At 40.0% G+C, this 25,180-nt stretch overlaps 1 protein-coding gene across 1 annotated transcript in view; it reads right to left on the bottom strand.

Annotated features, from left to right (window-relative positions):
• PTPRK (protein tyrosine phosphatase receptor type K) overlaps nucleotides 1–25,180 on the bottom strand; it is a 590,849-nt gene that overhangs the window by 112,677 nt on the left and 452,992 nt on the right. The window contains exons 8-10 of the mRNA XM_077811738.1: nucleotides 12,146–12,448; nucleotides 1,594–1,703; nucleotides 262–463 (exon numbers count right to left, since the gene is read on the bottom strand). Of these exons, the coding sequence (XP_077667864.1) occupies nucleotides 262–463; nucleotides 1,594–1,703; nucleotides 12,146–12,448 (615 nt within the window). The remainder of the gene's footprint in view (nucleotides 1–261; nucleotides 464–1,593; nucleotides 1,704–12,145; nucleotides 12,449–25,180) is intronic.

The raw sequence follows: 25,180 nt of genomic DNA on the forward strand, positions 1-25,180 counted from the left end.
TCTGAAATCCCTGGATGAAAAGCACAATATTTAAAATTAATAAATTGAAAACATTTGAAAATTATAGATGCATAATTTTTTTTTAATGCACCTGCATACCCTTGGACTTGTAGCAGTATTTAGAGAATATATCCCCAAACATTCCCAGTAAAGTTGAACCACTTTAAATGGGTGGAGTGCATGGTCATTTGTTTTCCCCCTTATTTTTAAAGTTTCAGAAACATATTGTATAAAACAATTGCCCTTTGTTTTTTCAGTTACCTGAGATGTTGGTTGTTACATTGATTGCTGTCGCTGGTCCAAACCCTTTGACTGTGCTGGCACGTATAAAGAATTTGTAGGTAGTACCAGGGTGCAGATGTGAAAACACATGGTGTGTACTGTTCCAGACCTTTGACACAGTCTGTGGGGGTCCCGCCACTAGGACAGCAGGATCAAATGACCTTATACTGCTATAGCTGACCTGTTAAAATAATTGTTTTTAAAATTATGTTAGGGCTTTTGGCAGACATGGGCAGAATGTTATCTATTTTCTTATTTGTAAAGGAGATAGATGGCATGCAGATACCTGACAGTAGATATCTTGAGAATATGGTATTTGCTGAATGTTATTTTATTGATAGGTATTAAAATACAATCTGTTTTACGCTTCTTTACCACTATACATACCCTTCCCTCGTCTATCTCCCTACATTCTTAATATCTATAAGCTAGCAGGAAGCATACCTTCTTTACTCTACCTCTTCCAAAAGTCACATTCAAACACTGTCTAAAATCATGCTACGATATTCAAACCCAACAGTGATATATCAGACTCCATTAGCATACTGCAGAGCCTGCACACACTAGAAATTCAAGTATTTTTATGTTTTAATGAATTAACAAATTAGTACACATTAAGACTCCTCCCTCCTCCACTTAAAAAAAAGGAAGACAGAAAGATAGACTCTTCCTCAGAGTCTGCACATTTTGAAAGTGCCTGCATCCAAGTTCCCTGTGGGTGTATGTTTTTTTCAAGGGCTCACACATTTAGTCATAAAAAAGAATCATTCTAGAATTTGTGTGCTGGTTTCCTTGAAGGGAGGGTAGCCAAAGTTACGGCAAAGCCTAGATAAGTCAATTTCACCATTAATAATCCTCTTCATATTTGTGTGTGTAACCTTCTCTTTCCGCAAATGAGATTCCCCAGGTCTCCACTAAATCACGGCTTTGGAAGGCTGTATATTAATATTACAAGATTTAAAATTAGTGTTTCACTTACTCATGGATTCCATAATTTGTGATAGCCACAGAGCAATGCTTCTTGACAAGGCCAACCAATACTATTATGCATTGTGACAAACTCTAGTCACCACAATAATTCTATTACTCTGTGAAACAGAGTAACAGCTAATTGAACAGAATCTTTCTGCAAACTATAAGCACGTAAAATCATTAGTAATTATTCCCTCACTTTCCAACCTCCTTAGGGTGACCAGATAGAAAGTGTGAAAAATTGGTACACTTTTTTTGGGGTGGTGGTGTATATGAGACAAAGCCCCTAATGTCGGGATGTCTGGTCACCCTAAGCTTCCTAGATGTTCTTTCTATTACCTCATACTGTGTAATGATGCCATTTGGATCCAAAGGTTCTTTCCAGTTCAGGAAGATCTTGTCTTCAAATGGGGTCCCTTTTAGTGATTTTGCAGGTACAGGGCCAGGCACTGCAAATAAATTAGAATTTTAGCGAGCGAGCGAGAGAAGTAAACTGAACATTGGGTGATGATGTACCCTATCCAAGACCGAAGTTAATGAAATCTCTAAATATTCGTATTCCTTTTAATGCAGAAAAAAGGCACAGGCACATATCCATCTATGCAGGGAATGCAGCCAGTCGAGACCGCACCCCAAACATGATTTCATATGCATCATGCAAGATAAATTAATTTGGTCTTGCAAAGCACACAGGGAAAAAACCAAACCACATCATAGTCTCAGTCTTTAGTGAACCTCATTAACTTTAATAATAAACCTGTCTCAAGACCAGGACAACGCTTCAGCAGAAGGATTTTGAAGACTGCCTCAAAACCAGCCTTCCAAATCAAAGGCCCATAATCATATAATTAAGTACATGTCATATTGCTCCTCCTGGCATCTACTAAAAGACAGAAATGCTGGGAAACTTTGGTGTCAGTCATCTCTCTTCTAGCTTTGTTTTAAAAACTAAAAATGTTAATTAAAAAACAGCAGTTCAACCACCACCGCCGCTTTCCAGGACAACAACGTTAATGCTGCAGTAGAGCGAGAACTGCCTGCTTCAATCTTTCATATAAAAGAAGTTTTTCAAAGCTTTGACCTGAACTAAGCTAGAATGACCCACGTTTCTTATATCAATGTAATCAGTGAAGGAATGTCCCCCCATCCACGGTATAATAAGGTTTGAAGAGTCACTTTAGGACCCATTACCTGAAGTATGATTCATAATAACTAGTAATCACATCAGTACTAGGTCTGAGTGCTTAGTTATCTCCCATTTTCAGTTTACAAGGTTTTCACCACCACCCCGCCACCCTTGCATAAGGTTCTTTTTAACCATCAGCACTTCGCCTGGAGTTGAGGATGAACGTGTTGAAAGATTGGTGGGAAGGGGGGAGTGCAGAATGAATGTAAGAAAGAGATTTTATTTTTAAAAAGTCTCGCAACTTAACAAGTTGTTTTGATTTAAATATCCAAGCATATATTTGTCTTCCCTAAAAAGGAATTAGTTCCCTTCTCCTCCCTCCCCCCTTAATCCAACATGCAATGAGCTTCAGACGTGACATTTCCTGGAGATTTATTTTCAAAGTATCTTGCAATTTTGTAAGGGGCAAAAATAAATTAAAAATCACTGGATCAAAGGAAGTGCTGTGCACCGTGTTAGCAGCATCAAGGAACAGAGAGTGGCCTGTCACAACAGCAAGATTTATTTCAGTCAACATGGAAGATGTAAATGATGAGCTGACCTCTGGGATAGGCAGAATAATTTGATACATTAATAATAAATTCATGGAGTCAGAGAAGCCCACAAGTAAACAGATGAGACTCCAACACAACTTCATAGGAACTGTTCATCCATCTGTCAGTTGAAGACTTGGGAGAAGTTAACTAAATGCATATACTGCTGTTTTGCTTCACTATACTGACACAGATTGTGTAGCGGATAAAGGCTGATGTGCCATGACAGCCCCTCTGTGCTGTTTGTGGCATTCAAGGATGCTGTCATATGCATCATTCTATGTTTCATGGGAATGCTCGGCTGCTTCTCTTCTCCACAGCTCAAATGAAGCATACTGTTGCGCGTAGTCTGACCCAGGTGATACCTTTCATTTTACATTTGAAAGTGTGTATAAGAATGTATGGGAGTGCAGCTAGAGAATTCCAAACACACTTGCTTATATTTTGCTAAAACAGTTTTGAAAATAGCATTGGAGTGGAAGGGATAAACAAGTGTCCACACATTGTTTGCAAAGACACCTGAAAAATTATTTATTGTGTCTTCTTTTTTAAGAGATTGTGCTGCATAGAGGAGTGAAACTGGACACAGGACACGGGAGTCTTGTGTTTTCGTGCACCCTCCCACATTTCTTTTTAAACACCCAAGCAGGAAAAACCCACAGACTGATTGCACTGCATGATCATAGTCTGTGCCTCTGCGCTATAATATTCTTTAACGGTGGCAGCAATAATGTTAAACTGACTGGCACTAGTTAGTTACGTGATTCTATTTCCACAGACACCAAAAAAGCATTGGAACAAAAGTTCAAACTGTGATTACAAACCTCTACTGCTGAGAATGCCAGATACATAAGTTGGGGGGAGTGGGAAGGGAAGTAGAGGAAAAAATAAGAGCCTAGAAACAAAGGTTGGCAAGTGAGGAGAGGGATATATGAAAGCAAAGAGATTCTGAAGAGGAGTGTATCTGTAAACCAGTGGGCAGATTCACCAACCAGGTTAGTCAAAATAAAGCCTAAATTCTCAAGTTCCGTCCCCATGTCCCTTTCCTCAGGGCTAGTTTTATTAACAAAAATATTAGTCAACGTACTGCAGGACACCAGGCAACAAAGGCCTCTCTCTACGGTTGCCAACTTTCTAATTGCACAAAACTGAACACTCCTGCCCCGTCCCTTCTCCAAGGCTCCGCCCCCTACTTGCTCCATTCCTCCTCCCTCCATTGCTCGCTCTCCCCCACCCTCACTCACTTTCACCGGGCTGGGGTAGGGGATTGCAGTGGGCTCTGGGGATGAGGGGTTTGGAGTACGGGAGAGGGCTCCGGGCTGGGGCAGAGGTATGGACTCTGGGCAGGCCAGAAATGAGGGGTTCAGTGTGAGAGAGAGCTCTGGGCTGGGGCAGAGTTCGGGGGGCGGGTGAGTGCTCTGGGGTGGGGCTGGGGATGGGGGATTCGGGGTGCAGGAGGTGCTCTGTGCTGGGCCGAGGAGTTCGGGAGGGGGTGCTGGCTCCGGAGATGAGGGGTTTGGGGTGTAGGAGGGGGTTCTGGGGGGGCCAAGGAGTTTGGAGTGAGGGGGGGATGTGGGCTCCAGCTGGGGTGCAGGAGGGGCTCCAGGCTCAGGCAGGGGGTTGGGGTGCAGGGGGGGTGAGGGCTCCAGCTGGGGGTGTGGGCTTTGGGGTGAGGCTGGGGATGAGGGGTTTGGGGTGCAGGACAGGGCTCAGGGCTGGGGAAGAGGGTTGGGATGTGGGAGGGGTTCAGGGTCCCAGAGGCGCTTACTGCAGCTACCAGGAAGCAGCCGCCAGGTTCCGGCAACCATTAGGTGCATGGGCAGCCAGGGAGGCTCCACACACTGCCCTTGCGCCCACAGGTGCCACCCCTGCAGCTCCCACTGGTCGTGGTTCCCAGCCAATGGGAGCTGCAGAGTCGGTACTCAGAGTAGGGGCAGCACGCGGAGACTCTCCGGCTGCCCATGCACCTACAGGCTGCAGGGACCTGGCGGCTGCTTCTGGGAGCCGCACGAAACTAGGGCAGGCAGGGAGTCTGCCTTAGTCCTGGGTTCCTGCTGTGCCATCGACCAGACTTTTAACGGCCCAGTCAGCAGTACCTACCGGAGCCGCCAAGGTCCCTTTTCGACTGGGCTTCCAGTCACAAACTGGATGCCTGGCAACCCTACCTATCTCACTTTCTGTAAACTGGTAAGGGCTAGGACACATCTTTACTCCTAGGTAGCTCTTCTTGGCTATTTCCAAGGTCTCCTGACAGGTCCACATGCAGGGACTTCCCTCAGGGTCTTACCTCATATTCCCAATGCTGAGCCAGGCCTTTCTTTATATAATCTTCCGCAGGCAGTCACATAACAATTGGTCAGGTAACCCCTTGTCTGTTTGGTGACTACATTTCCCACCAAAAGGGCCCAAAAGCCAAATCAGGCCCACTGGGTGTATATCCCAAAGCCCAGTGTCTTGTTACACTATTTCTTAGTTGTCTTGTCAATTCCCATAGTCCTCCACAAGTGGTATTTCTTTCCTCCTTTCAGTTGTTTTAATAATTAATACTATATTAAAGCACAAAAGATAAAGAGGAATATATATTAAAAATTACATTACTCAGTTAAGATTCCAAATCAGTGGCCAAATATTTGAACTAAAAATTACAAATATCTTTCGGCAATGGCAGAAAAATTGGAGCTGACATCTAATCCTTGAGCCTCTGCGTTCACTTGGGCGACTCAAAAAGAGAGTTTGTGGCTCTGTCAGACTTCCCTTTTTTTCTCTCAATACCCCTATGCAATGGCCCCTCAACCTCTTTTGGGGCCCAGCATTTTATAACACACATATCCTTAAACCACAGCTTCAGTCTTAATTCTGAATTTCCTTGTTTTTATGTGCATAAATCCATTTTATTTTAGACAAGGTTTGTCAATTTCTAACTAAATGGAGCTATTCTCATACCAATATGGATAGGGCTCCCAAGCTGTTTGCACAAAGAGTTCTGAACTTATATTTAAAAATATAAATAATAATAAATATACCATAAACTGAAAGGGAATTTCATCATGGATTTATGGTGGAAATGTCACTAGCTCTTTTAATGATTTATGGATATCACCAGAAGACATTTCATGAAATTATATACTTGTATAGTGCATAGCTTATAATTTATTCTTTTATATATTTATAAGATGGCAGACTTTACAGAATATTATGCTTAAAAATAACACAATCAATTGATCTGACATCAGAATAATTCATTATTTTAGAGCATTAAATTTGCATTGAATTATGTCACAGTCATAAAGAAATTGTAATTCCCAAACAGTGTCAGCTGAATATTGTCCTGCATGAATTTTACAGGAAAGGCATTTACTACATCAGTTTTAGTAGAACAATGTTTTAACGGACACCAGCTACTATAAAATGATTCCATATTGCTTCAGTTTTCCTGCTACATAATAATGAAAGTATCAACAGAATATTTTCATTATTATTAAGGATACACTCCATGGTGAAGGCTGCATGGAAATATACACACTGTATAGAGACATAGGTACAGTTATAGTAAGAAGAAATCCTTTGTTGTACAAAAAAGGTAATATGTACCAGCAAGAAACTGATAACATTTACTCGGGGGTAAATATCAGCTTACAACACTTTCAGTGAAGTGCTTTGTGGTTGTGAAAATAGCATCCAAACCCTATCTATCCACATTTCACTCAAGTATCTGATCTTTTTGTTCTTGTACATGGGTTCTTGACCTGGAGGTACTGAACCCTATGGGGGTTGTGAACAGATGTCAGGGGATCACAATCACCATGCCTTTCTCATACTGCTAAATGGGAGGAGGGTCCACAGCTTCATGAGTTGGGATGCTAGGGTTTTCATGGGACAGAAAAGATTGACAACCACTGTTCTGGTGTATATAGACTATGGCTGCAGGCCTACAGAAGATTATAAAGCCATAAGATGGGGGTGGGAAAAAGGGACAAAAGAATATGGAGAAAGGAAAAGAAACTGAGTAGGTAAGATGAAGGAAAGAAGAGAAAAAAGGAGTGGAAGAAGGTTAAAAGGCAGCATAGTGAAACAGGGAATGTACAAAGATAGAGAAAAAAGGAGACTCAATATACATGAATTACTTTATGAGTAACTTGCTGATTAAATATGTAAAAATTAAAAGATGTAAAGTTTCAGAAGAGTATATTTAAGAAAAAACCCATCTCTGTTATCCAACATCAGTATCTGCAATTTTCACAGTATTTACTATAGTAAATACATAGATTAGGATTTGACAAACTCTCTCTTTCTGGTATAGGAGATTACAAGACAATATGATCTGGAAATTAATCCAGCTCCACAGAGAAATTCCACCTAATTTTCCAATACAAATTCTAAAAATGGAAAAACTGAGGAATTTATTAAAATGAAAAAGATTTGAGAGAAAAAACTTAAAATGGTCACTCAGGGAATCACAGAACAAACTCCCACCACACAATTACTACCAGTACACAGTTCCAAGGTACTTTCTGAGGTAAACAATGGGAGAAGAGAGAAGATGGGCATGGCACTGTAGAAGTATCCTTTTCAATTTGACCATTGATGCAAACAACATCCTGTAATGGAGTCAGCACCCGCCTCTCGCAAGTGCCCCTTTTCTCTGGCTGATAATGCCTGCAAACAGTTCTTTTCACAGGGTAGTGCCCCTCTGGCCGATGGTTCTCTCATCAGGTCTTCAGCAATTCAGCCCTCTGGCCGAGCCATACTATCCCCCCTTCCGGGGTTTACAGTCCAAGTTCTTATCATGGTCCTGGTATGGGGCCGTGGCTCTAAGGCTTCTTCCAGAGGCACTGCCTTCTTCAACCAACCAGCCCAGGCCCATGTCAGTACCCGCAGATGGTGGTGTTTCAGCAGGCCTCCCTGGGCTCATCTTCAATCAGACCAGTGGGGCACTTCTCGGTAACCTCGCTGGCCTGGCCAGGTTCTGTGCTCAGTCCCCGGGGGCTTTAGCCTGCCTGCACTGACCTTCCACTGGTCCTGCTGCTCTTTAGCAGCCTTCCCTGGGGCTTCAGTCCGGTTTGCAGTGAGCTCTCCACAGTGATCTATCAGTGGTACCTGGTGTTCACTCCTCAAGCTCCACACAGAAACTGACTTCTCTGCTCTTCTGCTTGTCGTATATAGGGCCCTTCTGGCCCCAGATTGGCTGCTCCATCAGCCCCTCTGATTGGTTGTTCTTCTGCAGCCACTCTAGGCAGCCTCGAGGACTTCTCTCTGCTCTTATTCTGGGGAAGGGTGAGGCAGGGCAGTGAGGTCTCCAGCAGAGGGCTTCTGGACCTAGTCCACCCTGCCACACATCCACATGACTTGAAAAGACTTCCTAAATCTGATACAAAGAACTGTCAACTTTGGACTCAAGGTACAGGGTTAGACTGGGAGGAAGAGAAATTGGAAAAACTGTGCTGTTGCAGTTTCTGACTTCATTAACATAAAGCTGGAATAACTTTATAACTGGTTTCAATTAAGATATATTACACCCTGTAAAGGAGAGGGGAACTCACGTTAACACTAACTCCAATGTAAACAAGGTCACCGATCTACAGGTGGGAAGATTCAGAAATTCAAGTGTTTTGGCAAGCACCAGTGGATCATTTGACCAGAGTGACAAGATTCAGTATCTTCTTTGATCTCAAAGCCTTCATACTCCATATTCCCAACAATAATCCAAAAGTTAAATGCAAGGTGAGGTTTGTACATGTTGTAGTTCTTTTGGCCAAATTCTGCAAATCTAACTGGCTAAAGGGTATGAGAAGAGGATAAAAGGATATCTTGAAGAGGCACCTACTCAGCAACAGGGAATGACGCTCAATTCACGTGGGCATAGCATCATTGCTTTATTGATTCTCATGCAATACAGCAACCATAAATCCCTATACTAAAACCTAAATATATCAATAGTTCCCTCCAGTTTATATTTCTCACCACCTACAAAAAACTTAACACTACATTTGATCTGCATAAAATATTAAAATTCTGTATGTCTCAAAAAATTCCTGTATATCAATCTCTGTGGCTCTCCACAACTCCTTGTATTCTCTAGTTATACTGTGAAATACTGCAACCGTCTCTTCATTATTGCACTGTCTGAAACATCATTTTTCCTGTTTGTTGGAAAAACTGAATACATGCTAAAAACGCACAAGTGCTCCACCACATCCCAGTTTTGATTGCAGTCAGCATTTACACAACTCACTTCACTGCTTGTACACATATACAAACACACTGCACTTGTTTCAGTTTTCTCTTTTATGTATCTATGTTAGGGTTGTCAAGCGATTAAAAAAATTAATCAAGAGATTAATCGCACTGTTAATAATAGAACACCATTTATTGAAATATTTGTGGATGTTTTCTACATTTTCAAATATATTGATTTCAATTACAACACAGAATACAAAGTGTACTGTGCTCACTTTATATTTATTTTTGATTTACAAGCATTTTCACTGTAAAAAACCAAAAAAAATAGTATTAGGTGAACTGAAAAATACAAGTATTTTAGTGCAATCTCTTTATCATGAAAGTTGAACTTACAAATGTAGAATTATGTACAAAAATCTGCATTCAAAAATAAAACAATGTAAAATTTTAGAGCCTGCAAGTCCATTAAGTCCTACTTAGACAAACAGGTTTATTTACATTTGCAGGAGATAACGCTGCCTGCTTCTTGTTTACAGTGTCACCTGAAAGTGAGAACAGGCGTTCTCATCGCACTGTTGTAGCCGGTGTCGCAACATATTTAAGTGCCAGATGTGCTAAAGATTCATATGTCCCTCATGCTTCAACCACCATTCCAGGAGATATACGTCCATGCTGATGACTGCTTCTGCTCGATAACAATCCAAACCAGTGCGGACCAATGCATGTTCATTTTCATTATCTGAGTCAGATGCCACCAGCAGAAGCTCTGTTTTGGTGGTTCAGGTTCTGCAGTTTCCGCATCGGAATGTGCTCTTTTAAGAATTCTGAAAGCATGCGCCACACCTCGTCCCTCTCAGATTTTGGAAGGCACTTCAGATTCTTAAACCTTGGTCAACTGGTATAACTATATTTAGAAACCCATATTGGTACCTTCTTTGCGTTTTGCGAAATCTGCAGTGAAAGTGTTCTTAAAATAAAAACATGTGCTGGATCATCATCCAAGTCTGCTACAACATGAAATATATGGCAGAATGCAGGTAAAACACAGCAGGGGACATACAATTCTCCCCCAAGGAGTTCAGTCACAAATTTAATTAATGCATTATTTATTTAATGAGCATCATCAGCTTGGAAGCATGTTCTCTGGTATGGTAGCCGAAGCATGAACGGGCATATGAATGTTTAGCATGTCTGGTACGTAAATACCTTGCAATGCCAGCTACAAAACTGCCAGGCAAATGCCTGTTCTCACTTTCTGGTGACATTGTAAATAAGAAGAGGGAAGCATTATCTCCTGTAAACGTAAATAAACTTGTTTGTCTTAGAGACTGGGTGAACAAGAAGTAAGACTGAGTGGACTTGTAGGCTCTAAAGTTTTACATTGTTTTGTTTTTGAGTGCGGTTATGTAACAAAAAAAATCTACATTTGTAAGTTGCACTTTCATGACAAAGATATTGTACTACAGTTCTTGTATGAGGTGAATTGAAAAATACTATTTCTTTTATCATTTTTACAGTGCAAATATTTGTAATCAAAACAATATACATTTTGATTTCAATTACAACACAGAATACAATATATATGAAAATGTAGAAAAACATCCAAAATATTTAATACATTTCAGTTGGCATTCTATTGTTTAACAGTGTGATTAAAACTGCAATTAATCACGATTAATTTATTTAATCACGATTAAGTTTTTTGAGTTAGTCGCATGAACTAACTGCGATTAATTGACAGCTCTAATCTATGACCTTACATGTACACACACACACACACGATAAACTGTTTCTTTCTCTATTATGTGTACAGAATTATATACATTATTCAAAGTTTGTATGTCTTTTCTAGTGTCTTGAAGTGGCAGTTAATCAGCTAAAGTTATGGAAACTAAGCCAGCTCTATTTCCATACAATAGTTTTCATCTAATTAAGGAACTATAGTTCATGCTGTTTTAGTTCCATATTAAGATTCATAACAGACAATCACTGAATAGCTTGATAAACATCTGAATCTGTCCTTTGTTTCTCCTCATGTAAGTAAGGCTGTTTTACTAGGGGACTTAAACCAGGAACTTTAAGAAGGAGGTCTCAAAAAATTACTTGTTCTCTTTTTTTAAAAAGTCAGCTAATAGATAACGTGTGCGCTATATAACATGTAACATACTCTGTTGAAGCTATCCTGAATTTCAGGTAAAATATTGCAATGCTGAACTAAATATTTAAATATAAATGTACAGAATAAGTTTCCTCCATTGAATATTCTAAAAAAAAAAAAAAAAAAGTCCTTAACTAATACCACAAAAACTAACACCTTGTGTCCAATATGAATATATTTCAGAATTAAGGAAACATTTTTATCGTGCATAAAAGTTATGCACGGTGGCATGGGCTAAATGTTGGTCCGTTTCAGTTAGTTTTTCAGAATAACTACTAAAATATTTGAAAAGCCATAATTTTGGGGGCAATTTAACCTTCTTATAACTAATTAATAGACCAGCAGTGGCCAAAGTGTGGCTCGCAAGCCACATGCGGCTCTTTTAGTGTTAAAGTGAGGCTCGCAGAACCCCCCATACTGCCCCCACCATTTTCCATCTACCAGACTGGGTGGGGGCAGGGGAGCTTGGGAACTCTGCCTTGCAGCGAGGTGGTGGGGTAGGAGCTTCTGCCCAGCGGGGAGTGGGGTCACAGGGCTTCAGCCCTGTGGGCTTCTCATTCTGGGGCTCAGGGTTTCAGCAGAAGAGGGACTGAAGCCTGGAGTCCTGTCAGGCGCCTCCTGCACAGCTGAAGCCCCAAGCTCTAGCCCCTGGCAGGTGTGCCCCAGTGCTCGGACTTCTGAAGATTGTTGTATGTGTCTTAGAAGACCAGTAAGTTTGGCCACCCCTGTAACAGACTGTGACCTTTGTTCATCAGAAGATACTGTAACTCACCAAACCATTCCCTCCCGCTCCTTTAGATTAAATATAATTTCTAAAATAGCATTTGTGCATACCATCTTCATCTGTTTGAATAATGGTCTCCTCACTCTCCTTTCTCCCTTCAGGATTAGTTAGGATCATTTTGAGGCTGACATTTGTGTAAGGAGGCAGGTGATCCACCACATGCTGGGGTGCTTTGGGGTCCATATCCAAGCAGTCCGCTTTGTTCTCATTGTGACCACGGAAGTAGTGGTAGCAAATAGTTACATTGAAAGTGTGACATCGAGTAATATTGTAACCCAGAGACTCCCAATCCACTGCAATGTGTCTGGCCTGGATCTCAGCAATCTTCAGCGTTTTTGGTGTTCTCATGGGCTCTAGAAGACACAGAATATAATTGAGATAACCCTGTTAACATTTCCCACATTCACATTGACTTGTTAAGTGATACACTTAGAAATGTCAAAGCACCGGAGATACCCAACAAGTACAAACTCATCACTGGAAAAAGTGACATCCCTCGCAAGAAATACCCTAAGGTGAAATGCCACACATTTTCATTTCTCTTCTGCTCTCTTCTCTGTAGGTTTTAATCAGTGATTAAGATTTACCAACATTAAAAATAAAATGTTAATTAACAGTGCTAACAATTCAAAGCATTTAAGAATACAGAAGGCAAATTCAGGAAGAGTGACCAAAAGGCCACCACAGCTGTTGTTGCTAACTTCCCCCTATCTCCCCTTTATCGTTTTTTAAATGAGTAAATTAGATAATACATCATAGTGGTGAAGAGTCAACATGCTCTTCAGCATGATTTATCATGCCACCAAACTATGCTGTATACTAATTACACTAATTGCTGTACTAAACTAGCAGTTACAAAAATGATGCAGATATTCATTAACGTTTATTATTTCAGTAATGATGCTATTAATTCAAGCAAGAAAGCCAAGAAATATTACAAAAACACTTTTGGATGTTTACATCATATTCTACCTCCTTTTACCACCCAATACACTTTGTCTGTGCATAGCTCTGAGCTAGTAATCAGTGCACCATCACTCAAGCTCAACTGTTATCTGCACATGAACTTCCACTCAGCTAGAAATTAACAGCAGAACATGGGATACTTGGCTGGGTTGCCATCAATCTATCATTGTCTCTCCAGCGCATTCATCCCTCATGCAAGACTAACTTTTATAGTCAAACTTAATTAAAATGATTACACAATGAAAGTCATGACCATGAATATATATACACTAGAGCTGCACTAGAAATTTACCAAGGGAATGTTTCTACACTCTTAATATATATTTGCTTGCCAAAGAAAATAAAGCAAGCTCTAGGGTACACTTTAACCTTGTGTCTTTGCTGATTCTAGGTGAAAACAAGAGAGAATACACATATGTGAAACACAGATTTTTCTTTTTGGGGTGTGACTGTCCTGTGTAATTTTCATTTATGAATCAAGAATCTCAAGCAGGCAAATGTTCTGTAGAAAGCACAGATGGCATATCCAAATGTGTGAGAGTCTCAAGGAATATACTCTATTCAGCATGCAGTTTACAAAACAACTGCAACCAAACTACTTAATTTTCTTTCTCTACACACACCAAGTTATGGATTAAAAGCCACACATTAGTTTTCTTAATATTTACATTAACCCATCACCTCCCTCTTAAATCCACTATGAGCTTGAATTTACAGATTCCTGTGTACACACACGTGTGTTCTCTTCCACCCTTGGGTACTGAGTTACTACCAAATTTGTGGTAGTGGCCTTCTGAACACGTTGCCCAATGTGACAAAACTACTAGGGTTGAGAGAAATCATTTAATGGGTCTATGGAGATCAGATGGATGATGGAGGGATATAAGCTTCCTTTGGAAAGTGAGCCCTGGGTGTTACTTGTCTGCTTATCTATCTGAAAAATAGTAGTTATAAAAAAGGGCAGTAACTTGATAGTTTCTCAGGATACGCCTATGCTATAAGCTTTGCGGAAGGGGTTTTTCCGTTGCTGTAATAAAGGCACCTCCACAAAAGGCAGTAGCTGGCAATGTCTATACTAGGGCTTAAGTCAGCCTAACTTTGTCTCTCTGCGGGGGATGAATTTTTCACACCTCTGAGCAACACAGCTAAATTTACCTAAATTTTAGGTGTAGACTAGACCTCATAATGGGATGGTTCAAGGTCAGTGTTTCCCTTTCACAGGTGCAGAAAATCCATATTCCAATGTTTTAGGAGAATATAATCTCTAAAAAGGAAAAAAAATTACCAAGTCTTTTTAAGCCAGACATTTTAGACTTAGACAAGGTGGGTGAGATAATAATCTTGTATTATACCAACTTCTGTTGGAGAGAGAGACAAACTTTTGAGCTTACAGGTGACCTGAAGAAGAGCTCCGTGTAAGCTCAAAAGCTTGTCTCTCTCAACAGAAGTTGGTCCAATAAAAGATATTACCTCACCCACCTTGTTTCTCTAATATCCTGGGACCCACATGGCTACTACAATACTGCATACAACTTTTAGATTTAGATTTTTAAGACAGACCATAACAGGAATAAACATCCCTATGCACTCAGATTGAGAATTTGAAGTCTACAGAAATAAGCGGAAGATTGTGTAATTAGACAAGTTTTGTTTTATATATCGTTTTCTCTTCTAAAAATGATCCCACTGTTCTCAATTTTCTTTTTCCTATCCCAAGCCCCCATCCTGTGCTATAAAACACACATTTCTAACCTGCTCCGTGTATTAAATTAATATAAAAAGAGCATATGCACATAATAATATAGGATAGTTGGTTCTAAAGATTCAAGCCTTGCATGTCTGAGAATCAAGGAAAGCCTTAAACCAACCGGTGATGGGAAATGCACTGATTTTTTATTTGGTTTCCTCCAAGTCAGAACCTTAATATGGATTCACACTGCGTTACATAGGATTTTTGAAACAAACAAACAAAAAATACGTGTTGTTAATTTTGAAAAAAATATTTTACAATCCTATGCAAATTTTACAAATATGTGTCAGTATCAGAGGAGATATTAAAAAGCATCCTTTATCCACCTGTCGAAAAAGGAGGAATAAGATAGGAAGCATGATCTAGCTTTCTCACATGCACTCTCATCTTTGGCAGAGATTAACCAATTCTGCATGACTGAGATGGTAATTAAAGTCTACAGAGTCTCTCAACAGCTTTGGTAAACTGTGCCAACTGTCCCACTGCTGCTAAAATGATGCTTTAAACACAATTTTACTCTTGCCTCTGAAAAACATTCACAACAGGGCTCTCTAGAGGTAAAGTCCAATTGTTTTAAACTGCTGCACCACAAATTCTCCATCTGTAAGACCCTGGTAGAAAGTAATCTTCCAATAATTATTTTCCTCAGACAAAAAGCTATTGAATTGCTTGGTAAGCTTCAGGAAACTCGCTGCATCTCATTACAAAAAAAAAAAAAAAAAAAAAATTTTACTAAGAAGAAGAGGAAGCTCCCTCCACACCCATACTGCCATGATGTACTTCAGAGCTTTACTTTCCCCCAAAATGTTATCTTAATTCTCCTGTAATTTGTTTCCAACTGATGGTTCTTTTCTCAGTTAAAGGTATCCTTTCAGGAACAGCAGTCCAAGCCAGTGTGTGGTGAGGTGTGTAGTAATTATTAATCTCATCCCTTGGTGGTTGTAATTTCCCTTCCTTGAACTTTCCAATCATAGCGAGAACTGCTTTGTCTAAAGTGCATGAATGTCACTCCAGAACTTGCTCCTCTGTTATATTAGGTTATACCAAAGTGGTAACCCCTGCTTAACATGAATGGAATAAGACTCCCTCCAGAACACTCCTAATTTCTTAATCAATGAAATGAAGCTAAAAGAGTAACAATACACAGCTCTTGCCAGTTTCAAAGCACAGTACAAACATTAATCTTCACACCACCTGGCCCTGTCAGATAGGCAAGTATTATTATTCCCATTTGACTACTGAGGAAACAGACACAGGGAAGTTAAGTGACTTGCTCAAGACCACAAGGCAATTCATTGTCAGAGCCAGGAATAGAATTCAGATGTACCTGGCTCCCCGCTCTGTGAGATAACACTGGCTAACAATAGCAGTGGCACATGCACCAAGCTTAGGTTTCAAATACTAATTCCCATTGGAAAAGATAACCCTATCACTGCTCCTCAATGTCACTTCGTTAAAGGGGATTAGAAAAGATTTTGCTAAAAGAAGAAAAATATTAACTGAGTATCTATGCAGAATTAAGGACAAGTAATTTGGAAAAGCACCACCTTTATGTACTCATCCCCTTGAGTCTCATGTTACACCTATCCTCAAACTTTAGGCACAGGAACAGTTCAAATTTTTAAAAGAAAACTTTACGTGAAACAATTTTAATTCACCCAGTGTCAATACCCATCCACACTTCCTCATCTCCAGCTCAACCTCTCCCTTCAGAAAAAATCTGAGTGAATAGATAGATCTTGCAGCATGCTCTGAAGGACAAACTTGAGAGTCTGTTACTCCAAGTCTGTTTCATTGTTCAGCAAGCCTCCCTCCACAGAGAACACTGTTCCCCCAGTCTGAGGTGAAAACATCTAGGGGCCATGAATCCAAGTTGACTGTAACTTTCAGATTTAAAATGAGAGAGAGAGAGCGAGAGATGTTCTTTAAGGCCCTGATTTAGCAAAGAACTTAAAGGATGTGCTTAAGAACCTTAGTTGAATCAGGGCCTACAACACTTATCTGTCCAGTACTGAATTTTGCATCCAAGATTTTCCTAACAAGGGCCTAAACAAATCACAGTTAACAGAGTGCCATTTTAGGTGACTTGTGAATTGTCAAGAATCAAAATGGGATTTTCAGATGCAGTAAACTGAAGGTGAGAAACTATTTCTCAAGTATTTGGAAAATTGTTATTTTTAACTTTGTACAAATTTGGGGTTCATTATACTACTTTGCAATCTCAAGCTGTTGTTTACATTGTAAAGCTATAACAAGGGACAGTATTAAATTTTTTTGTTTTTGAGTTTAAAATATACTTTAAATCAAGCAGTTAACTATTTGGAATTTTTGGCATTAAATCTTGTTTTTAACATGAAAACGTGGGGTTTTACTCAAAAGTCATTTTTCCAAAAAACTAAAAAAAATTAATTAAATGCATTTCTTACAGGGGACAACTCTTCATGTGGGGCAGTGGCAAAGGGCTCAAGTGGCTCATTAGATGTTTTATGAGGAGAGAAAATCAGTTGGTATTTGAAAGATTTCCAAGTTAACTGATAGGAAGCACAGTAAATCTGAGTATTTTGATTAGCCAACGGCATACCCTTTTTGGTCATTACTGTGACAGGAAATGTGAAGGATTTTATTTTTATCTTTAACTCAGGGAGAGCTGAGTGTGTATGGGGAAGGGAACTCTTCATGTGAGGGGTTGGGGGAAGTTGGATTCAATACTAAATCTAGATTCAGATTGGGAGAGAGGTAAGTGCTCAGATACTATGGTGCCAGGGGCCATGTAATAGTTTAGACTAGACTAATCCTTGACAGATCAATCTCTTTTTTTTTTTTCCATAAAAGGTCAAAATACTCCCTCTAATCACCATTGTCTCCTTCAATATCTCCCTCTCCCCCCCGCCCCCCCCCCCCACACTTTTCCACCATTCTACCACCCAGTCCTCCCCTGACCTCCACTCTAATAACATACACGACTTCTCAACTACCTCTCAACCCCTATCTGCACACTCTCTCTTCCACCTCAAGGTCTGTCTTCAATTTTGGCTTAACTTCAATACGTGCTGCTTTGTCTCCTCCTCTCATGCTGTTGAACATCTCTAGAGAAAGTTCCATGATCATGTGGACTTCCTTCACTAAAAATTTATTCTGCCGTCTTCCTGCTCAAGCAGCACTATTTTCTCCACTCCGATTCCCATGCTGGTAACGCCAGCTGTCTATTCACGGCTTTTGAGGACATCCTCAACCTTTCCCTCATTCTTCCCCACCTTCATCTTGGTCCTTGTCAACTTTTTCAGTGATAAAACTAAAATATTCGACTGACTTCCTCACCTTTTTCTGCTATTCTGTCCTAGACCTTTCACCACCTCCCTGAAGCAGCTCTCAAAGTCCTAATAATCTTCCTGACTAAACCTCACGGCCTCACCTTCCTTGACCTCTCCTTCATTGGTGGGGAATGCACAGGGCTTCATCCTTGGCCCCTCTAAATCTTACTGATCTCTAGTCAATCTTACCTGCCCACAGGGATTCAACCACCATGTTTATGCTGATTACTCACACATTCATCTCTTCACTCTTACCTCTGACTCTAATTCTGCATCTCTGCGTGTCTTACTGACATTTTCATGTGGCTGTCTTGCTATTAACTTAGTCAGATCAACAGGTCATCTTCCTCGCCCCATTTCTGTTGTCAACATTGGAAAGACCACCATTCTCTCAGTAACTCAGGCCCATACCCTGGCCGAAGTCCCCCATTTCTTTGTTACTCCTACTTGGTGTGTCTTGTCTTTGACTGTAAGATCTTAAAAAGAACAGGAGTACTTGTGGCACCTTAGAGACTAACGAAAGCTTATGCTCTAATAAATTTGTTAGTTTGTTAGTCTCTAAGGTGCCACAAGTCCTCCTGTTCTTTTTGCGGATACAGACTAACACGGCTGCTACTCTGAAACCTGTAAGGTCCTAGAGGTAGAGATTGTTTCTTACAATATATGCACAGCACCCAGGACCATAGGGTGCCATTTAGGATCTCTGGATATTACAGGAACAAATTAATAATAGATCATCACCCTCCCCATTTCTAACTGAATGGAAATATGATTCCAAATAATAGGAACAAGGTGACTATACACTCCGATAAAACAGAGCAGATTTTTAAGATTTGTTTCAATACTACAATAATGCATGTTTTATAATAATTGACAAGTGCAGTCAATGGCTAATTTACTTAAAACAAATACTGATCTCCAGTTCAAAGGCTAAACATAGTCAGGAATAGCAAACCTGAGAGAGAGAGAGAGAGAGAGAGAGAGAGAAAGAAGTCTGTACATTTAAGCTGGCTTTTCAATCTATGTCCAAAACTTTACCAAATAAAAGAATTACACACATAGGACCTTCACGTGCAACAATTTATGGATCAAGAAGATTTAACCCAACTTTATAAGATAAAATAAAGAACAACTTCAGTAATTCTCTAAAGGTTAATAATAGAGGGATAGATGGCAGGAAGAGACCAAACCTGTTGACCCCCAGACACCTCTCAATAGCAGGATGATTTAATAAGTAGCTTGAGAACAGATGGAATGAAATTCAATTTCTTTAGCACTTGATAAGCGACACGTGATATGACAGGTCAATATCAGTGCCTCTTTGTAGAGATTATCTCAATTTATTCAGAGGTAGTTGTGAAAACAAAAGCCTTCACAGCTACAAAAGAAACAAGGGCAGCACATGCATTTGCCCAGAACCAATTTTTAATGATAAAACTTCTTATCCTGCAGTCAATCAGAGGGGGGAAAATGCCCCCCCGCCCTAAAAGCCATTTTTAAAGATGTACACAAAAGAAGGATACTGAAGCATGACAAGTGCTTTGCCACTGTTCCCATTCATCAGAAATCCTAAAGGTTGATTGCAATGCACAATTTCAATTCCATTTATCTGAAAAAACAAAAATGAATTTTCTGACCAGAAGATAAAACACACATTTGTCTGTGTGAAACTGAAAACAACGAGACAAATTTTATAGCAAAGGTAAACTCAGATGAAAGAACTGGGCCCCTTGACCTTTGAGTGAGAGGGTATTCAATGCCCCCCCCACCCCACCCCGAGAGGTTTATTTCTGTTTGTGTGACATTACAATCAAAAGCCAGCTAAAAATTTCTACACACTGAAGCACAACATGTTGCATAATCACTTCGTATTCCAAAATAATGTTAACTATTATCCATGTTAACTCTTATTAAGCTAATGATGGCTTGGGTTGACTTGACTCGAGCCCCGAGTTTGTATGAAACTGGAGGACTCTTGCTACTTTGAGAGTGGGGCTAGATACATTACACAAATACACACAAATTGCTGAGACAAGACCAGTGCTGAGGGCTGCAAATTTTATTAATTTTTTTTAGCACCTATTGCCATGGCTGCTAAGACCTTTGAATACAGACAGTGACATACAAAAACAAGATTGTACTAAAACTCTTAAAACACAATCAAACACAATTTTTAATTGACTAACTTAATTTTTTTTTCTGATAGAGCCCCCTTAAAATAGTGTGATCTGACATTTTAAAAGAAGAATTACTTTTTTAATTTTGATGGGTTTCCCTTCTTTTGCTGATAGTCTTTTCAGCAAAGGACAGCGGATAGACTCAGGAGCAACGCAGCCACATTTTCTTAGGCTCTTCCCTACTTCTCCCTCTGAGCATCACCTATCTGTCCATTCTTTCATCAGTGGCACCACTGAGGTAAGGCCTCCTGAAGTTTAAGCCTTTCCTTGGAAACTGCTGAGGAGTCACAGGGAGTACAGTATACAGCTGCCCTTCCAACAGCAGCCTGGCTGAATACTGAAATTAGCTCCCTGAATGAAGGGGTATAAGAAATAAAGAAGAGGTTTACTCTAGCTGCCACCATGGCACCTGTTACTCTCTGGTTTTGTGAGGGGACCCAGAAAAATAAAATACCTCCTGGTCCAAACTCAGACTACAGCTCTGCTCCTGTAAACATCCTCTGCAGAAAGAAAAGGAGTACTTGTGGCACCTTAGAGACTAACCAATTTATTTGAGCATGAGCTTTCGTGAGCTACAGCTCACTTCATCGGATGCATACTGTGGAAACTGCAGCAGACTTTATATATACACAGAGAATATGAAACAATACCTCCTCCCACCCCACTGTCCTGCTGGTAATAGCTTATCTAAAGTGATCATCAGGTTGGGCCATTTCCAGCACAAATCCAGGTTTCCAGATAATGGGCTATCACCAGCAGGAGAGTGAATTTGTGTGGGGGGGTGGAGGGTGAGAAAACCTGGATTTGTGCTGGAAATGGCCCAACCTGATGATCACTTTAGATAAGCTATTACCAGCAGGACAGTGGGGTGGGAGGAGGTATTGTTTTATATTCTCTGTGTATATATAAAGTCTGCTGCAGTTTCCACGGTATGCATCCGATGAAGTGAGCTGTAGCTCACGAAAGCTCATGCTCAAATAAATTGGTTAGTCTCTAAGGTGCCACAAGTACTCCTTTTCTTTTTGCGAATACAGACTAACACGGCTGTTACTCTGGATCCTCTGCAGAGCAAGCCAAGGGACAAGCATGCAATTGAACTCCCCACTTCAGAGCAGGGCATGAATGGTGTCATTATTCTAGTGCATGAGACAAGGAGTGTGACTGATCAAGAGGATACACAAAGTGCTGTAAAATGTAAATAAAAAAATCAAACAGTTTTACTTCCCTAACTTGATTCAGCATACTTCTAACATTAGTAGACAAACCGAAACAAAAACGTAGACAGAAATGTGATTGAGAAATTGACTGTCTCTAATCATAAATTAAAAAATAAATTCATCTTGCAGCATTCCCCCAAAATCACTAGGTTAGAGCTATTTTGAATGTCAAAAGAAGACCAAATGCCAAAGACAGAGTGTCAGGGAGAAAGTGTGCACCACTAGAACCCTCATTTGGCACGAGCAGTTCAGCACTACGGATGCGTGTAGCCATCTTTGGGAATGGTACAATTCAGACTCTGTGTGTGCGTGTCTGAGAAAAAGAGCAAGCACATGTGCTGGGACATGCTGAGACTTAGGGGTGGAGCCCATATTTAAGTTATGAATAAAACCTAGATGTCCTAACTCAGGTGCTCTGAATTGAAAAAATACTACTTATCTTTTGTTACAGTGAAAATATTTGTAATAAAAAATAATATAAAGTGAGCACTGCACACTTTGTATTCTGTGTTGTCATTGAAATCAATATATTTGAAAAGTAGAAAAACATCCAAAATATTTATAATAAATTTAAATTGGTATTCTATTATTTAACAATGCGAATAAAGCTGTGATTACTCACAACTTTTTTTTGTTAATCTCGCGATTAATTGCAATTTTTAAAATCATTTGACAGCCCTAGTTTTAAGATATTAAACCTGTCACTTATTTTCCTTTTTTAACAGTGAATAGGTAATATTTCGTATGACCACGTCTGAGTGTTGATTCATGCCCCCCAGCAAGTTTTCCATCAAGCCTACCCTGAATTAAAACTCTGACATTTGTATATCTTGGGCCAAACTTTACTCTTATTTAAGTCAGTGCAAACTGGAGTAACTCCACTGATTTCCATGAGGTTTCTCTGACTTACTCTAGCATGAGAGCAGAATCCAGATCCCGGTTTGCATAAAATTTTTCTTTTGCCAGAAAACATGTGCTTAAAAATAAAAAGCATTATATATTTATTTGGGAGTGAGTAACTAAATCAGAAGACAAGAGAGGCATCAAAAGTGTGCACTGAGGGTGGGGGAGAGAATAAATTATACCACATTGTACAGTATAAAGTTATATCTTCCTGTCATATTTGTGAGCATGTTTCTTAGACTCTTGTTTTGTGTTCATAATTCCATCACTAGACTCACCACTGGAGGTTGAAGCAGACACTCTGCATAAAAATGAGTCCATTCTGCTTCTTATCACAAAACAGAAAGAGCAATTCACTATTAAGCAAATGAGGCCTGGACATAGGAAGGTCCTATGTGGCGATACTAGGGCAGCACAGACACAGTGACTTACAATGATTCTTTATCCTTGACTGCCCACAGGGTACTCAGGGTGGCATAAAAGAAGATATGGGGCTCCCCTTAAGGATCTTACAAGCCATTGCAGAGTCTCATCTCAGGAAAGACTAGCACAAGCTCCTATCAACTTGAACAGAAAAGATGCTCTGATGATAAGGATCTTCTGCATTCAAGTTCCTCAGCTGGTTGCTTGCATAGCTGGATGGTGCAAATGGCCAAATTGGCACCCACACAGCCACCTCTGCACAGCCAACCTGTCCGGACCTGCTCTACAAATGCCACACCAGGAGGTTTACATTTCGAGCTACAAAATGGAGGTCCCCCCCACATAGTGAGACCTTGCATGTCTGGTGCATGCAAGATCACATTATGCAAAGGTTCAGGGGCAGACGGCATCATCTTGCCCCTTGTATCTGTGACTCCATCTGCTGATGGCGTGACCTCATTTGGAGTTGCAACCCACAGCCTGGGAACCTATGAGATAGAAGTACAATCGTCAAAGAAACATTTCTGGCATAGTCTCTTAACAACTTATGTGCCTTTTGATAGGAAGCTACTAGAGCCATTTCCTTTCTGCCTCTATTCCAGACCAGCTCTGGTAATTTAAACCACTAGAGTCTCAGTAAACGTCCCAATAACCAAGCCAACACATTCATAAATTATTACAGTCAGCGTAGCTCCAAATCCATCACACTCAGCACTTTAGAAAATCCGGACATTTATTTGGGTGTCTAAACATGAAGATGCATATCGGTGAATACAAATACCGTATGTTAATATCCATATCATACAGGATATATTCATACATACCAGGGGTTCTCAACCTTTTTCTTTCTGAGGCCCCCCCAACATGTTATAAAAACTCAGTGGCCCAGCTGTGCTGCAACAACTTTTTTCTGCATATAAAAGCCGAAGCCGGCGATAGGGGGTAGCAGGCAAGGCTATTGCCCAGGACCCCATACCACAGAGGGCCCCGAAAAGCTAAGTTGCTCAGGCTTCGACTTCAGCCTCACACAGTGGAACTTCGGCTTTCTGCCCTGGGCTCCTGTGAATCTAATGCTGGCTCTGCTTGGCGGACCCCCTGAAACCTCTTCGTGCCCCCGGGAGGGCCCTGGACCCCTGGTTGAGAACCAGTGATGTATACCAAGTGTGAAAAATACACAGAGAACAAATAAATGATGGTATTTATCGTGTGCTAGCACTATAGATTTTGTTTCAAATGAAGGTTATAATTTGAACGCATGAAAATCTATGAGCTCTTTTTTTCCTCCTTTCCTTCAGGTAACTCACTTATTGAGTCAACTTACAAATTTCTTATTGACCACACACCTGTGGGACCCAGAGAAAACATCTGAATTAGTACACAGATAATCAGCTGTACTATAGTAGTTTCAAAAGCACTGAGGGAATATTTAATATGTTTTGGTACACTTCTTTTCACATGCAAAATGCTACTGTCCTCGTTTCAGAGATATAGTACAGAGACAAAAAAATAACAGCACTGATGACAATTACTTGTTCTTTTCCTTTTGATGGTATGTTTATTCTACTACCTCCATAGATGATTAACAATTTGTGTATCCTTCACATGTAATCAATAGCTGTGAAGTCTTGTATTAGCTTTAGAGATTAGACATCCCTTGATAATAAATTCCATCGATTGCAGTTTAGCTGCAGAAATCCCAGTATATTTTTTGGAGTTTAAATTAAAAGGAGATATATAGCCTACAAGGAGTGGAAATGCCAGCATGATTATAAGGTGTGACCTCTTTAAACTCATTCCTCTAGAGGAATAAGCCCTATCTGGTATAATAAAACATGAATCAGCATGTCAACAGGCATCAAGCTGCGACAGTAAACACAGTGAAATTGTGACCAAAAGCATTATAAAACTCCAAAGAAACCTGCCTAGGACTGTAATTAATACAGGCGTCTTGAAAGGATTAATTGTCTACATTCATTTGTAAATTACAAAATTAACAGAGACAGAAAAAGTTAACCCTTGACTTACAAATACAAGATCTGTGGCTATATTAACAGTGAATTCAAGAGTCACCTTTCTAAAAAATACACATTTTTAACAACTGTAACTAGTACAGCTGCGTGAATACTACACAAAAAGCCTGCACCAACATTTGGTTGAATATGAACTTCCAATTTCTTGGATAATAATCATGATGCCTTTCCAATGAACATTCTCACAAACAATTTTTTTAAAGAATATTTGTGGAAAGCTCAAATCTTTTGAATATTGGTTTGAACTTGCTTAGTTACTGTAGTGGCAAGACCTACTACAGGAGTTCTTCATGGACCTCTTGAAATCT

Source organism: Eretmochelys imbricata, chromosome 3, assembly GCF_965152235.1.
Source record: "Eretmochelys imbricata isolate rEreImb1 chromosome 3, rEreImb1.hap1, whole genome shotgun sequence".
Classification (NCBI taxonomy): Eukaryota; Metazoa; Chordata; order Testudines; family Cheloniidae; genus Eretmochelys; species Eretmochelys imbricata.